Raw genomic sequence first — 15,801 nt, forward strand, 5'->3', positions numbered from 1 at the left:
CATAAGCCAATGTTAGAACTTGAAAAATAAAGGCTTCTATGAAACAATGTGTAGTGGTTATGTGTTTCTCAATCTTTTAGTAATGTTTAACGATTTTTTTTGCGCAGTAAAAAATGAAAGAGCTTTTAGCGCAACGTGAGGCGGGAGAAATAAAGATGACAGATGAAGAAATCTATGCAAAAGTTAAACCCATTGGTAAACGCGGTCGTGATCGTGGCAAGGGAGTAAGCCCCTCTATTACATCATTATATGGGTCATTCAGTGAAGGAGAAAAACTGCGAAAAGAAGCTAATGAGGCAAAGATTGAGGCAAAGGAGGCCAATGAGAAAAATGAAGCACTTACTAAAGAGATGAAAGTGATGAAAAAAAATATGGAACTTATGAAAGGGTTCATGGGAAAAATATTTGATCGTTTGGGTTTTGATATGGATGAGGTAATTTGTTAATTAAAACCATTATATGCTAGTAGTATATTTAGTTTTTTCTTAATTTTTTTTAATTATTAATATATATTACATTATAATTCTATAATGGCAGTTGTATGCGGAAGGGGATGGGGATGGGGATGGGGATGGGGATGAGGATGAGGTTGAGGATGAGGATGTGGACGAAGAGCATGGTGAGGTGTTACGCTGATCTGTTGCTGCTGTTACGTTGATTTGCTTTTGTTGTTACGCTGTAAACTGCTGTTGCTGTAAGTGTTGTTGCTGTTGCTATTGCTGTAAGTGCTGCTGCTGTTGCTGTTGCTGTAAGTGCTGTTGCTATTGCTGTAACTGTTGTTTCTGTTGCTGTCGTTGTTGCTATTGCTGTTGCTGTAACTGCTGTAAGTTGTTGCTGCTGCTACTGTTGCTGTAAGCTGCTGTAAGCTGCTGCTGTTGTTGCTGTAAGCTGCTGCTGTATGCTGCTGTCTTGCTGCTGCTGTTGTTGCTGTAAGCTGCTGCTGTATGCTGCTGTCTTGCTGCTATTTTTCCGTTTTGTTAGACTTTTGGTTTGACTTTTCAGTGACTATTTTTATGCACCAATCTAGGGAAATTTAAACCGTCAGGAGTGATAGTAATATCCGAATATACCAATCAGACATCTTCTAAGACATGTTATTTTTGTGGTTTTTGTTTGTTTTGGGCTTGCTCGTTGTTGCAAGCTCTAAGGTGTTTTTTTGTTTGAGATTGGACAACAATTGATGTTTTTATTGTTAATAATATTATTGAAGTTGATAAATATTCGATTCTTATAAAATTTGGTGGTTACTTTTGTTATTTTATCAATACACTAGCTTTATTTTCGCTACCTCTAAATACCTTTTATGACAATATAAAATTGCATCTAAATATCATTATTTTAAAAACAAGATGTTACCTCTAATTATATATAAAGGCATAATTAAATGGTTGCCCCTAAATATACGTCGTTTTAGAAACAACCGTTTATACTGCCTCTAATTATATTTCGAGGCAAAACCATATGGCTGCCCCTAAATGTATAGTGTCTTTAGAATCAACTTTTACTATTGCCTCTAAATATATTTTGATGCAAGGATATATGTAGCCTCTAATTGTATTTTGTGACAAGAATATACAGATGCCTCTAATTATATTTCGAGGCAATAATACGTGGTTGCTTCTAATTATATTTTGAGGCAAAGATATATTGTTGCCTCTAATTATATTTTGAGGCAAGTATAAATGGATGCCTCTAATTATATTTTGAGGCAATAATATGGAGTTGCCTCTAATTATATTTTGAGGCAAGGATATATGGTTGCCTCTAAATATATGGGCTTTTAGAAGCAACACATTGTGTTGCCTCAAAAGGGGCCTTTAGAGGCAACCAATAATTAGCGACGGACTTATTAGAGGCATCCACTTTTTTGCTTCAAAAACCCATTAGAGGCTAAATCCCTATTTTTAGAGGCAATTATGACTTGCCCCTGTATCCGATTTTTCTAGTAGTGCTTGTTCTTCAAGAACCAGAGCATCAAATTTTCGAACCAGATCTTGAGGAGCTTCCAATGTAAAATCAAAATTGTCGACCTTCCGATGAAGAATCATCAAATTGATTGATAGAGAAATAGAGTCTGGTTTCTATCTCCTCTTATCTAGCTCAAGATCTGGTTCGTTCTCCTCTTCCCAATTTTTTTTTTTTTTTGAAATTTCTCAATTTTTCGGTTTTGATCTTCTGATCCTTCAAACTCTAGCACTTTCCTTTCTCAAATTTCTCACATTTTCTTCTAGTACCCATCAATTTAAAGAACCCTAGATTTTTTTCCCCCAAATATGAGTAGCCATAAAATCTGAATCGTGATTCTCGGTTGTTTTATTCACCCGTGTTTGATTTTCTTTTCATGGATAATTATTCACCCTTAGACTTCAAAGTTCCTCTCTACTTCTGCTATAGTTCGGAGAGTGACGATGAATATCTTACAAGACATACAAAGTATCCTAAGAAACCTCGAATTACTGACAAGGATGAGCCCAAGGACCCAGATCTTTCTGATGAAGAACCATTCGTGAATAGACCGTACAAGCAATCTGAAGTTTTCCATCAGGATGTTGCTCGACCATGTGGTCTTCGCGCGGAACCGAAAGCCCACAATCATAATTGGATAATTGAAACTGATGATGTTGGTGAGAAATCAGATGATAATGACGAAGAATTTGTTCCCTCAGCACCTTCTCACCCAACACAACTTGAGGAAGAGGTTGCTCATGATACACCTCCTAAAAGTTGGTCTCTTGATTGTTGGGAATGTGAGCCCAATCGTGTTCGATATATGTCAAAGATTAGTGGTCCTAAATCTAATTACGAAGTGGACTCTGATGAAACACAACCCTGATCGGATTCTCGGTGCTTCCTTCCAGATAAGTATGGCTAATTTGTTTTGTGTTTCTTGTTTATCTGCTACCTCTAAGTAGTTATGCTTGGTTATTTTTTTCACTCATGTATTATTTCACTAATGATTAAAAAGAAAAGAATGGTGTTGTTGACCTCATAAATCCCAAAAAAGGATGATATTAGTATTGAGTAGTGAGATATGGTCTCGTATTACTACTCCATTTTGATTTAAAAACTAGTTTAAGTACAACTAAAAAAAAAGAATGAAACAGTAGCATATTACTCCGTAGCTATGAGTTACTTTGATGACAGTAGGGATTTGAGTAGTACGGTAGTACGAGTAATCAAATTGCTGTAAAAAAAAAAGAGTAATCAAATGCTATTATGAGAGGAACCATCATTAGTGTAAAATAAAGAGATTCTAAATATGATATTGGTCTAAAAATTAAATTACCAATAGCCATCCTTACAACTTCTGCTTTGATTGTGAGATAACAATAGTCAAATAAGAGTACTCAGTAGACATATATGGAGATTACAACTTCTGCTTTGACTGTGAGATATCTCAGCTCTAACATATTCATTCCACATGCTTCTTTTACAAAATGATGTGAAAATTAAGCTTTGATTTTACAAAAGAAAAACATTAATAAGAATTACTTTAAAATTTTAAACATAATGCTTACCCAACATTTGCATCGTCACACATTAAGCATGTCAAAAAATTTAGTCGACTACGGAGTACTAATTACATACCCCCACTGCCACTTGTGCTTGCATCATCTGTTGCCCTTGAACTTGGTCCAGCTTCGTTGTTGTCTCTTATACCCCCACTGCCACTTGTGCTTGCACCATCTGTTTCCCTTGAACTTGGTACATCTTCATTGTTGTTGGCTCTCAAACAGACAATGCCTTCATTTAGGTAATCGACGGTGTCTTCTACCAACTGTAGTGGAATTATGACAGTACTTGGTAGAAGACCTAATCTGTCCAACCTCTTTTTACCTTTGTGAGGGATTTTGTAATTGTTCCCTCCCTTCACCTTAAGTATCTCAACCATGCAGTACATATGTTGCAACCAAGTGTAGTTAATAATCTTAGGATCATAACATGCATATGCTTCTATTACATTTGTAACCAAAGCATCAACTGTTTTGGGGAATTTTTGGTGTTGTAAAGATTGTATTGCCCTAAAAAATCCTAGATCAAGCACATTTAAATCTAGGGATTGAGGGGGTTGACATACAAGATGCATTTGAAACCCATCTTTTGAAGCTTCTGCTATAAATTCTGGATCATTGACTTCTATGTGGGGTCTTGCATTATCTTGCTGAATCCAGATTGTTTTGCACCCAAAATCCGGCCACTTCTCCCCGATTGCTGGCAGCAACTGAGTGAGTATGAGCTCCCTGATGATTGGCTTTGTAATGTGTTGTATCGTTTTGGTTTCCATTGTGCCTTTATCTCTGTTCTTACTGCTACGTTGGGCTGGAACTTCATTCGTGAAGGGGAATATCCCTATCTTGCCATCCCATAATACTTCTCCGTCTTGTGTGATAATTGGTCTTGCTATGCCTGCCATAAACATGACCTTTAGCATGTGATTCTTAGATTGAACTGCTCTGTATGGGTCTTCCTCTTCGGACAACAAGTAAAACCTTTGAGTTACTCTACTCATGAAAAACCACTTTTCATCTATGTGGACCATGTTGTACAAGTAAGAAAATGTAATAACCCAAATTTTTAAAACTCGATTAATTATGCTTAATTATTTTAATTTAGCTTAAAATCGTTTTAAATCCTAATTTCAAACTTTATTTTAATTAACGAAGTTATATTTCGCTTGAATTTTAATATTGTTACATGATTTATTTTTCAGATTTTATAATTTAATTTCATATTTTACGAGCTTAGCTATATTTTAGATCTTATTTCTTCATTTATAATTTAACGTTTTTATTAACAACAAATTTTATTCGAAAACTAAATTTATTATAACACTTTATAAAAGAATTATTTTGGAAATTAATTTTAATGAAAGTCATTATTTTATTTTCTTTAATTTTGATGTTCAAATATAGTAATAAAAATTCTGAAAATTACCCCAACTTTTCATATTTACCAAAATGCCCTTCTTGACCCAATTATAAACCAAGTCAACTCTTCCTTCTCCTCTTCTCTGTCGTGAACAACTGGCAGCCATGGTGCTTGCCATCTAAACTTCCTCTAATGTCTTTAGCCTTGCTGATTCACTACCTAAACTACTAGATTTCATTACTCATCACCCACTTTTCTGTATTTCCTTACATTTGTCAACTTGAGCTTTTGACATTGATATCATCAGTTCATCACTTAGGTAAATGGCCAACTTCTTATTACTATAAATAGTTCTTCAATTTCTCAATTAATCTGCAAAATAAAAACTTTCTATTTCAAGTTTTCAGTTTTCACCATTGATAAACATGGTGTTCTTCACCATCATCTTCGTTTCATTTTCAGAACACCACCACCACCACCATTAACCACCACCGGAAACCACCAAAAACCGTCACCAGAAACGCCAAACCCCACCTCGCTTCTTCCTTTCTTCCGACCGTCGGTACACCGCCCAACTCCCCTGCCTTTCTCCACCTCGCTACTCCCTCCCTGCCTCTCTTTTCGCGGTAGCACCACGCCCACCACCGCCAGCGTCGCCCCCCCCCATTCTGTCCCGTTCCGTTTGTCTCACCGTCGACCAACCACCCAGAACCACCGCAGACATTCCTTTCCCCCCCCTCACCGTCCTTTTCTCCTCCTCTCTCGCACTTCCCTGCCTCCCTCTCTCCTCCGCGTTCGAGCAGCAGCCCAGCCACCAGAACCACCCTTCTGGCGTGCTTCCACCTCCCTGCCCAGCATCGCGTCGCACCTCGCCGCCGGCCGCCGGCCACCGCCCAGCCGCCCATCTTTCTCCTTCCTTCTTTTCGTTCGATCCCTGCTCTTTGCGTGCATTTGGTTTCCAGAAACCAAAGTTCCTATTGGAACTTTTGGTTTTATTCACTCAAAGTCAGCCCACCCAACTTATAAAACTAGGCCCACTAATATTGAGTAAGTATTACTGCTTTTCAATATTGATTTTTGCTAATTTATGTTTTATAAGAATAATTTTGGTTAAGTACTTTAACATTCTTATAAAGGAATTTTATAAATGACTCAATATCTACTTTTTTACATAAAGAAATTTATATATTTAAATTATTAGTTTTATTAAAATAGAATTACTAAGTCAATAATTATTATTTTATAAGATCTCGATTCTCGGAGCTCAGGAAGAACGAACCAGCGAAAAGGCTTAGCAAATTGTGGAACTGAGGTAACGGTTATTGCTAGTACCCGCAATCCCTTCGAAATGTATTTATGAATGATGTTATGAATGATTGATGTTTTATAATGATGTTTTATGATTTGCGGGATTACAAGCATGATTTGATTGAATTATTTTATGGTAATGCAGCTTTATGCAAATTATTGATTTAACGAATTATTATTCCTGAAAGAATGATTTTATGAAATAACGAAATTTAATGGTTTTGTTGAACCACCCTGAATGAATGAGATTTTCCTGATTAATGTTCTATTAAAAGAAATGTAAACATGATAAATAAAAGTGTAAGAACTGGTCAAGTTCCCCTGATATGGAGCCCAGGCTCCCCCTGATAAGAAGCACTGGCTTCCCCTGATATGGAACCAAGGTTCCCCCTGATAAGAAGCACTGGCTTCCCCTGATATGGAACCAAGGTTCCCCCTGAAATGGAACCAAGGTTCCCCCTGAAATGAAGCACTGGCTTCCCCTGTTATGGAGCATTGACTCCCCCTGTTATGAAGCACTGGCTTCCCCTGTTCGTAGGAGACGTCCTACCATGTTTTCCTGTAAAGTCATGACGACCAGAATAATACTGTTAAAAGGAAAAAGGTTAATGAAATAATATTCCTGAAATAATGTTCCTGAAATGATGACGTTTCTAAAATTATGTTTCTGAAATGATGTTTTTGAAATGATGCTTCTGAAATATTGATTTATTAAATGTTTTACTATATTCTATTCTCCCTGTTTATTAAATAAAATGAATTGAAATGATGTTACGATGCTAGGGTAACTTGTTACTGAGTCTTCGGCTCACCGTTTTGTTTTCCGTTTTAGGTACTGCTGGGGACCACGGGAACGAGTAGTGGCGAGGATTTCACTATTACCAAGTTCACCTAAGTTAATGTTAAGTTGTATCAAGTTTCAGTAAAGATTCGAGATTAAGTTATGTACTTTGATTAAGGAATTGAGAAGGATGATTATGTGAATTTTGGAGTTTAATAGCTTATGATTGATAGTTGCCTTGTAATTCCCAAGAGGGAGTTACGGCGGGTAATGTCCCGACCGAATTAGGTTAATTCCGCTGCTAATTATGATTAAATAATTGAATTAGAGGTCGGGGCGTTACAGTTTGGTAATCAGAGCCAAGGTTCTGGACCATAAGTGCTAAATCTTACGGGTTTTGCGCGTTGTAGAATTCAATAGACTTTAAGCAAAGAGTTTTAAAGAATAAGTTTAAAAGAATATGTTAGAATCATGTTAAAATGAAATGAGTGTGAGTGTAGGAACGGGCCGAAAAGGGATTATTTTCCTATTATGTATGTTCTCCTGATTGAGCACGTTATGCAGAATGTCAACTATCGAGGTGACTAACGATATTAACGAGGGAGCTCGCAACGATCACAACGTCCATGTCAACGATGACACTATCTACGAGGATGTCGCCCATGATGATCCCTATGACGATCAACCTATCGAAGATCACAAAGAAAGGATGGAACGATTAGAAACCGTTAGCACGATGTTAGCTGAATTAATCAAAGATTCTCAGAAAAAGAAATCGACGAATGCGAACGAAAATGCGTCAATGTTCAAGAAGTTTTCATCCCTGAACCCACCATCTTATGATGGCAAGCCCGACCCTGTAGAATTCGAGGATTGGATTAACCGCATAGATCAGTTGTTTGAAACCTTGCAATGTCCTAAGGAATGGAGAGTCGATTTCGCCGTGTTTTACTTAACGGGTCAAGCAAGTTTATGGTGGAAAGTTAATAAGGAAAGGAAGAATGAGCCTAGATTTAGTTGGACCGAACTGCAAAAGTTATTAAGAGACAAGTTTTATCCACCATCCCTGAGGAAACAAAAGGAAGACGAGTTTTTACACTTGCAACAAGGAACAATGAGTGTTATGGAATATGCAAACAAGTTCATGGAATTGTCAAGATTTGCACCGGAGCTGTTATCGACAGAACAATCTAGGATGAACCGTTTTGAGCGAGGTCTTCATTTGAAGTACCAAGATAGGTTGGCAACTCAAAGGTTTACTTCCTATCAAGATATGGTTGATATTGCAGTTAATGTTGAACGAGTTGTATTACTTCGAGAAGCGCAAAATGTTGGTGATAAAAGGAAAAATGATAATCAAAACCATGGAGGAGCTAAAAGGCCAAACCAAGGAAACCATAATTATAGAAGAGGCCAAGGTCATAACGATAGAGCAGTTCGTAATGTATGGTGTGCTAAGTGTGGAAAGAGAAACCATACCGAAAGTGAATGTCGTGCAGGAACAAAGACATGTTATCGATGTGGAGGAAAAGATCATTTTGTCAGAGACTGCCCTAAACCACCTCCCACGGATATTGGAAGAACAACCTCGACCAATCATGAACGAAACAACAACGATGCTAGGGTTAATCATGATCCACCACGACCACCAATATCTGGAAAGGCTTACATGATGAGAGCTGACAAGGAAGAAGAAGATGACGCTGACGCTGATACTATTTCAATTTAGTTCTTATGTACGTTTGAACCTAAGTTTCCTGTTTTAGATTTGAATCATGTTATAGATATTTTGACAAGGACATGTTATGAAATGTTTAAGGATCATTAATGTCCTCGAGGAAGTTTATGAAAGAATTAATAAAAGCATGATTTTGTGGATATGAATTGTTTTAAGGAACTTTTATGTTTATGAATTATTTAAGGTTGATTTTGGAGTACCAAAAGAGCATGAGTTTGTATTTAGAGATGAATGATAGAGTACAAGAAGAGTGTGAGTTGTATTTCATGAAAGGTGAATCATCACTTAAATCAAGGATATTCAGTGTTCAAAGCGTTTAAATTATGATTAAGGTTGATTTATGGGTTATTTTCCCGCACCCTTCATAATGATTGTTTTGTGGTTATAAGCATCTAAGTGTATTCTCAGATACGTTAAGGAAGTTAAGCTCGAATATTAAAAAGTTATGCAAAAATATTATGTGATCGAGACCAAACATGATTTATGGTGAAATATGAAATTGAGGTTACACATGGAGTTCTGAGGATTATACCAAAGGAAGTAATCAGGAATTAGTCTGTCAGTAAGGTCGATGGTGTTTTTAGTCTACCTTTCCGCATCATTTATAGGATTGTTTTTGAAAGAATGCTTGATAATCTCCATAAAGAAAGCTAAGCGAGGAAATGTAAGGTTTGCGAAAACGTTATGTGGAAAAATATGATTTATGGTGAAAGCATGAGATTGAGTTTTGCATATAAGTTTCAAGGATCTTACCAAAATAAGTTATCGAGAATTAGTCTGTCTATGAGGTTGATAATATCAATGAATGTTATGAAGTTCGAAAGGAATTATGAATGACTGAGGAATGCAATAAGAAAAGAAATCGACGAAATGACATGTCTGTAAAACCAGGTAGTATGAACTAAGTTTCTGGAATCTAGATTTTTTTTTTTCTGATAAAGGCACGTGTGATGGCTTAGAATTATCCGCCAAAGCCCAAGTGTTTGTCGACTTAAAATACTAAGGATATAGCAAAGTCATATATTTACGATGTGTTTCCCGTCACGTGAATGGACTCGAATCCCTGCAACGAACGTAGTCAACAAAGTTGTGTGACGTAGAAGAAAAGATCGGAAATCGAAATCGAAACGAATCGAATATCGAAAGTCAACGATAAGTTTCCTGCAACAAAGAAGCCCAATGGAAAATGAAAGCGAAATATCTCTAATTATTCGCCCCCGAACGATATGATGTATGAATTACTATGTTTTCTATGAATGATTATGTTATGGTCAACCATGCTCGTGTGTTAGATGTTATGCTTATGTTGAATTTGAAATGTTCACATGAATTATGTCTCTATGATATGGATTATGTTTATGCTGACATGATTGTACTGGTGATCTAATTGTTATACATGGATGCCGTCTCCGATGGAAGTTCTACTGAGCTCAGAGTACGAGATTGATATAATGAATGACTTTTACAAATTATTCGAGTATTGAAATTAGTTGATAAATATTTATTTTTACCACATATACATATATTTTCAGAATTATAATTTAATTTTCATTAAAAGTTACTATTTTCGGTAGAAAATATTATCAAACAAGATATCACAAAGTAAAATGCATGGGAGCGTAGTCTATGCTAACAAGTTTGCCCCTTTTATGTTCTTTGCTCCTCGATCCTATTTTATGAAGTAAAGTGGAGATACTAAAGATGATGGCGGAATGTAATTGACCATAATGACGATTAAGGATCAATATAATTTTGCCCCTTTTGTATTCTTTACTCTTCGATTCTAGGTCTCGAGTTGAAGCGGAGTCCTAAAAGATGATGGCGGAATGAAGGCTAGACATTGTCAGAATTGAAATTGTGAGATCTTGGTTTTAAAATAAAACATCATACTTTCATTCGAGTGTTTTCAATTTTATCAATCATTTTTATAAATCTAATTTTCAAGTTTCGAGGACGAAACTTTTTCTAAGGGGGTAAGAATGTAATAACCCAAATTTTTAAAACTCGATTAATTATGCTTAATTATTTTAATTTAGCTTAAAATCGTTTTAAATCCTAATTTCAAACTTTATTTTAATTAACGAAGTTATATTTCGCTTGAATTTTAATATTGTTACATGATTTATTTTTCAGATTTTATAATTTAATTTCATATTTTACGAGCTTAGCTATATTTTAGATCTTATTTCGTCATTTATAATTTAACGTTTTTATTAACAACAAATTTTATTCGAAAACTAAATTTATTATAACACTTTATAAAAGAATTATTTTGGAAATTAATTTTAATGAAAGTCATTATTTTATTTTCTTTAATTTTGATGTTCAAATATAGTAATAAAAATTCTGAAAATTACCCCAACTTTTCATATTTACCAAAATGCCCTTCTTGACCCAATTATAAACCAAGTCAACTCTTCCTTCTCCTCTTCTCTGTCGTGAACAACTGGCAGCCATGGTGCTTGCCATCTAAACTTCCTCTAATGTCTTTAGCCTTGCTGATTCACTACCTAAACTACTAGATTTCATTACTCATCACCCACTTTTCTGTATTTCCTTACATTTGTCAACTTGAGCTTTTGACATTGATATCATCAGTTCATCACTTAGGTAAATGGCCAACTTCTTATTACTATAAATAGTTCTTCAATTTCTCAATTAATCTGCAAAATAAAAACTTTCTATTTCAAGTTTTCAGTGTTCACCATTGATAAACATGGTGTTCTTCACCATCATCTTCGTTTCATTTTCAGAACACCACCACCACCACCATTAACCACCACCGGAAACCACCAAAAACCGTCACCAGAAACGCCAAACCCCACCTCGCTTCTTCCTTTCTTCCGACCGTCGGTACACCGCCCAACTCCCCTGCCTTTCTCCACCTCGCTACTCCCTCCCTGCCTCTCTTTTCGCGGTAGCACCACGCCCACCACCGCCAGCGTCGCCCCCCCCCCCCCATTCTGTCCCGTTCCGTTTGTCTCACCGTCGACCAACCACCCAGAACCACCGCAGACATTCCTTTCCCCCCCTCACCGTCCTTTTCTCCTCCTCTCTCGCACTTCCCTGCCTCCCTCTCTCCTCCGCGTTCGAGCAGCAGCCCAGCCACCAGAACCACCCTTCTGGCGTGCTTCCACCTCCCTGCCCAGCATCGCGTCGCACCTCGCCGCCGGCCGCCGGCCACCGCCCCGCCGCCCATCTTTCTCCTTCCTTCTTTTCGTTCGATCCCTGCTCTTTGCGTGCATTTGGTTTCCAGAAACCAAAGTTCCTATTGGAACTTTTGGTTTTATTCACTCAAAGTCAGCCCACCCAACTTATAAAACTAGGCCCACTAATATTGAGTAAGTATTACTGCTTTTCAATATTGATTTTTGCTAATTTATGTTTTATAAGAATAATTTTGGTTAAGTACTTTAACATTCTTATAAAGGAATTTTATAAATGACTCAATATCTACCAATTATTCTTTTTACATAAAGAAATTTATATATTTAAATTATTAGTTTTATTAAAATAGAATTACTAAGTCAATAATTATTATTTTATAAGATCTCGATTCTCGGAGCTCAGGAAGAACGAACCAGCGAAAAGGCTTAGCAAATTGTGGAACTGAGGTAACGGTTATTGCTAGTACCCGCAATCCCTTCGAAATGTATTTATGAATGATGTTATGAATGATTGATGTTTTATAATGATGTTTTATGATTTGCGGGATTACAAGCATGATTTGATTGAATTATTTTATGGTAATGCAGCTTTATGCAAATGATTGATTTAACGAATTATTATTCCTGAAAGAATGATTTTATGAAATAACGAAATTTAATGGTTTTGTTGAACCACCCTGAATGAATGAGATTTTCCTGATTAATGTTCTATTAAAAGAAATGTAAACATGATAAATAAAAGTGTAAGAACTGGTCAAGTTCCCCTGATATGGAGCCCAGGCTCCCCCTGATAAGAAGCACTGGCTTCCCCTGATATGGAACCAAGGTTCCCCCTGATAAGAAGCATTGGCTTCCCCTGATATGGAACCAAGGTTCCCCCTGAAATGAAGCACTGGCTTCCCCTGTTATGGAGCATTGACTCCCCCTGTTATGAAGCACTGGCTTCCCCTGTTCGTAGGAGACGTCCTACCATGTTTTCATGTAAAGTCATGAAGACCAGAATAATACTGTTAAAAGGAAAAAGGTTAATGAAATAATATTCCTGAAATAATACTCCTGAAATAATGTTCCTGAAATGATGACGTTTCTAAAATTATGTTTCTGGAATGATGTTTTTGAAATGATGCTTCTGAAATATTGATTTATTAAATGTTTTACTATATTCTATTCTCCATGTTTATTAAATAAAATGAATTGAAATGATGTTACGATGCTAGGGTAACTTGTTACTGAGTCTTCGGCTCACCGTTTTGTTTTCCGTTTTAGGTACTGCTGGGGACCACGGGAACGAGTAGTGGCGAGGATTTCACTATTACCAAGTTCACCTAAGTTAATGTTAAGTTGTATCAAGTTTCAGTAAAGATTCGAGATTAAGTTATGTACTTTGATTAAGGAATTGAGAAGGATGATTATGTGAATTTTGGAGTTTAATAGCTTATGATTGATAGTTGCCTTGTAATTCCCAAGAGGGAGTTACGGCGGGTAATGTCCCGACCGAATTAGGTTAATTCCGCTGCTAATTATGATTAAATAATTGAATTAGAGGTCGGGGCGTTACAGAAAACCTGGGTACTTGATTCACAGTCCTTGGTAAGATCTTACCTAAAACAAAGTGCAACCTTTGTAATTTGTGAATGTGAGTAACTTTGGGTTTTATGGAATTTGTATGAGACCTCAAAATACCCCTCTTCATAAGCCTGAAAACAGTGGCTACACTAACCATTAACGCTCCTGCAAACATCCTTAAACTTGTCCTTTTCTCCAAGGGAACAGCCCTTAACAGTTCTTCATCATTTATCTTTGATTTTCTACCACATAGATTCTTTTTGGTCTGCACATTAATGTCCAACCCTTGACTTGCTTGAATTTTTGCCGATGACCATAATCTGTAAAGTGTGCTTCTATGAATATTCCACTTCTCTGCAATTTGCTTCCTTTTCCCCCATGGTAGCTCTAAATTTGTTGCAGCTGACAAGCAGTCCCTGATTATGTGTGCTCTGTTTTTGTTTCCCAATTCATGTTTTTTCCTAAGATTTAGAGCTGTGTCCACAAACAGAGGCAGAATAACTTCATCTTCCTCACCTTCAGAATCTGTCACATACCATGTGTCTTCTTCTTCTTCTGTCATGTCATCTTCAAAGTGGTTCATCTGCTCTTCCAGGCTATGTAGTTCTTCAGGTGAAATAGTTGAATCCAACTCATATGTTGGATCGTCTTCATAATGCGTCATGTCTTCTTCAAATTGCATCATTTGTTCTTCAAACTCATCTTGCATTTGATTTTCTTCTATGTAAATTGCAGCATCGTACTCCATTTCAAGTTGCAGCAACTCGTCTGTATCGATGAACATATAATCACCAACCCCATTTGAAGCAACCAAGGCTTCAAACCAACAATCATCATCCATTGAAGATGAAGTGCAAACACTGAAATTGTGATGTGTGTGCTGAGTGAATGAGAGAGAAATGTTTGAGATAAGTTGTGGAAAATGGTAATGAAAAGTGTAATTTAATTTTAGATATTGGACTTGTAAAAGGGTGGCAGTTACAAAAAAAAAGAACTCTGAAATTGTGGGCAGCTGAATTTTTTGGGGGGAAAAGGTAATTTTTGTATGTAAAAAGTGTGCAAGTGGAGGGAAGTTGAAATTTACCAAAAAGTTAAACTTTGAAATTGTGGGCAACTGAAATATTTGGGGGGAAAAGGTACTTTTTGCATGTAAAAAGTATGCAAGTGGAGGGAAGTTGAAATTTACCCCCAATTTTGTTTAATGAATCCACATGAAAAGTCAGTGGGGACCAGAGCCCACTTGCATGCCTTTTGATTAATTTCTAATCTATTTTGCTAACCACTACCCCTCACATGCATTTCTTTTTCTCCTAAAATCTTGTGCCATTTACAAATGGTGCAACTATAACTAAACGGAGGAAGTATATTGCACTACCCTTTAATCATTTGTTCAAGAGTGCTTGAGAGTGGCATGGGTGGTCACAACACACACACGCGCGCGCGCCGGGCCGGGCTCGGGCTCGGGCGAGGGCCTTGGGCCTTGGGCCTTGGTACTTGGGCCTTGGTACTTGGGCCTTGGGCCTTGGGCACTTGGGCCTTGGGCACTTGGTACTTGGTACCGGGTTATTCTTTTTGGTCAAGGGCAGTTTGATTAAGTCAGGAGACTTAATCAACCCACTAACTCTGGAAACTGCTCCATTAACCCCACTTGCCGTTTTATGACTGTTGGAGTTCCCCATTACTCCGGTAACTGCTCCACTAGCCGTTTATGGCTGTTACAGTTTCCCAAAAACTCTCTATAAATTCATGATCTTTTTCCACAGAAAACACACAGAAGGTTGGTTCTTCTCCTCTTCTCCGAAATAAAAACACAAAACCTCCATTGTTCTGGGCATTGCTTAAGGGTGTTCTCAATCTAGTTCTTCGTCGTACACCGAAGGATTGGAGTCGTGTATCCCTGGGGGTCGGTTGCTACGAGTCCGCGTGTACTTAGCGGGGCAAATTCGACTTTAGGGCAGTGATTGGTGTCACGCCACGACATTGTTACAGATAAGCTTGTTCTAATTATTGTTCTTATTAGTCATAGTTCTTACAATCTAAAGTCGAATTCTATTTTATTTTCGTGAATTATGGCTGGTAATATTCCTACTGCTGTACCCCTTTCCTCATCCATGCTTTCCCATGCTTTCATTCCTGATATGTCGAAAATGCAACATTTTGATGGGAAAAACTATAGGATGTGGTCTGATAAAATGGAATTTTTCTTGGGTCAAATTGGGGTAGATTATACTCTCCTTATTGATGTAGCCCCTGTTGATTCTATTAGGGATTTCGATAAGGATAATAAGACCTGTCGTGGTATGTTGTTGCATTATATGACTACTTCCCTTTACATGATTCATAGTAAGTCAAAGAATGCAAAGGATATTTGG

The 15,801-nt window shown here is 37.1% G+C and overlaps 3 protein-coding genes and 1 long non-coding RNA gene across 5 annotated transcripts; 3 read left to right on the forward strand and 1 right to left on the reverse strand.

Annotated features, from left to right (window-relative positions):
* Positions 1 to 115: 115 nt before the first annotated feature.
* On the forward strand, positions 116 to 1,228 carry LOC130462504 (uncharacterized). Its single transcript, XM_056830874.1, has 2 exons — positions 116 to 434; positions 538 to 1,228. Exons 1-2 carry the CDS (start codon positions 156 to 158, stop codon positions 634 to 636), a joined length of 378 nt encoding a protein of 125 aa, XP_056686852.1. The 5' UTR covers positions 116 to 155; the 3' UTR covers positions 637 to 1,228.
* Positions 650 to 1,081, reverse strand: LOC130462917 (uncharacterized). The gene is made up of 2 exons (XM_056831901.1): positions 1,040 to 1,081; positions 650 to 958 (listed from the first exon to the last, which is right to left on the reverse strand). Exons 1-2 carry the CDS (start codon positions 1,079 to 1,081, stop codon positions 650 to 652), a joined length of 351 nt encoding a protein of 116 aa, XP_056687879.1.
* Positions 1,229 to 1,765: 537 nt separating the features above from the next.
* LOC130462502 (uncharacterized) lies at positions 1,766 to 10,742 on the forward strand. Of its 2 annotated transcripts, none has more exons than XM_056830871.1 (3): positions 1,766 to 2,862; positions 6,117 to 6,181; positions 7,523 to 10,742. In XM_056830871.1, the coding sequence occupies exon 3, from the start codon at positions 7,524 to 7,526 to the stop codon at positions 8,685 to 8,687; it is 1,164 nt and encodes a 387-aa protein (XP_056686849.1). In that variant the 5' UTR covers positions 1,766 to 2,862; positions 6,117 to 6,181; position 7,523; the 3' UTR covers positions 8,688 to 10,742. The 2 variants fall into 2 exon arrangements, 1 of the variants encoding a protein (XP_056686849.1); XR_008922902.1 differs by lacking the exon at positions 7,523 to 10,742 and adding an exon at positions 7,010 to 7,229 and having other exon boundaries at positions 1,780 to 2,862.
* A 61-nt stretch (positions 10,743 to 10,803) lies between these two features.
* LOC110798034 (uncharacterized) lies at positions 10,804 to 14,954 on the forward strand. The gene is made up of 3 exons (XR_008922903.1): positions 10,804 to 12,310; positions 13,130 to 14,041; positions 14,165 to 14,954. It is a non-coding gene; the product is annotated as an uncharacterized lncRNA (long non-coding RNA).
* The last annotated feature ends 847 nt before the right edge of the window (positions 14,955 to 15,801 follow it).

Source organism: Spinacia oleracea, chromosome 6 (assembly GCF_020520425.1).
Source record: "Spinacia oleracea cultivar Varoflay chromosome 6, BTI_SOV_V1, whole genome shotgun sequence".
Taxonomy (NCBI): domain Eukaryota; kingdom Viridiplantae; phylum Streptophyta; class Magnoliopsida; order Caryophyllales; family Amaranthaceae; genus Spinacia; species Spinacia oleracea.

What these genes read in the sequence shown, in the direction of transcription:
- LOC130462502 (XM_056830871.1), top strand. Translation starts at nt 7,524, where the DNA reads ATGTCAACTATCGAGGTGACTAACGATATTAACGAGGGAGCTCGCAAC.
- LOC130462504 (XM_056830874.1), top strand. Translation starts at nt 156, where the DNA reads ATGACAGATGAAGAAATCTATGCAAAAGTTAAACCCATTGGTAAACGC. An exon ending in TGGGTTTTGATATGGATGAG is followed by an intron (nt 435 to 537) that starts GTAATTTGTTAA and finishes CTATAATGGCAG; the next exon opens with TTGTATGCGGAAGGGGATGG.
- LOC130462917 (XM_056831901.1), bottom strand. Translation starts at nt 1,081, where the DNA reads ATGTCTGATTGGTATATTCGGATATTACTATCACTCCTGACG. An exon ending in TATTACTATCACTCCTGACG is followed by an intron (nt 959 to 1,039) that starts GTTTAAATTTCC and finishes GAAAAATAGCAG; the next exon opens with CAAGACAGCAGCATACAGCA.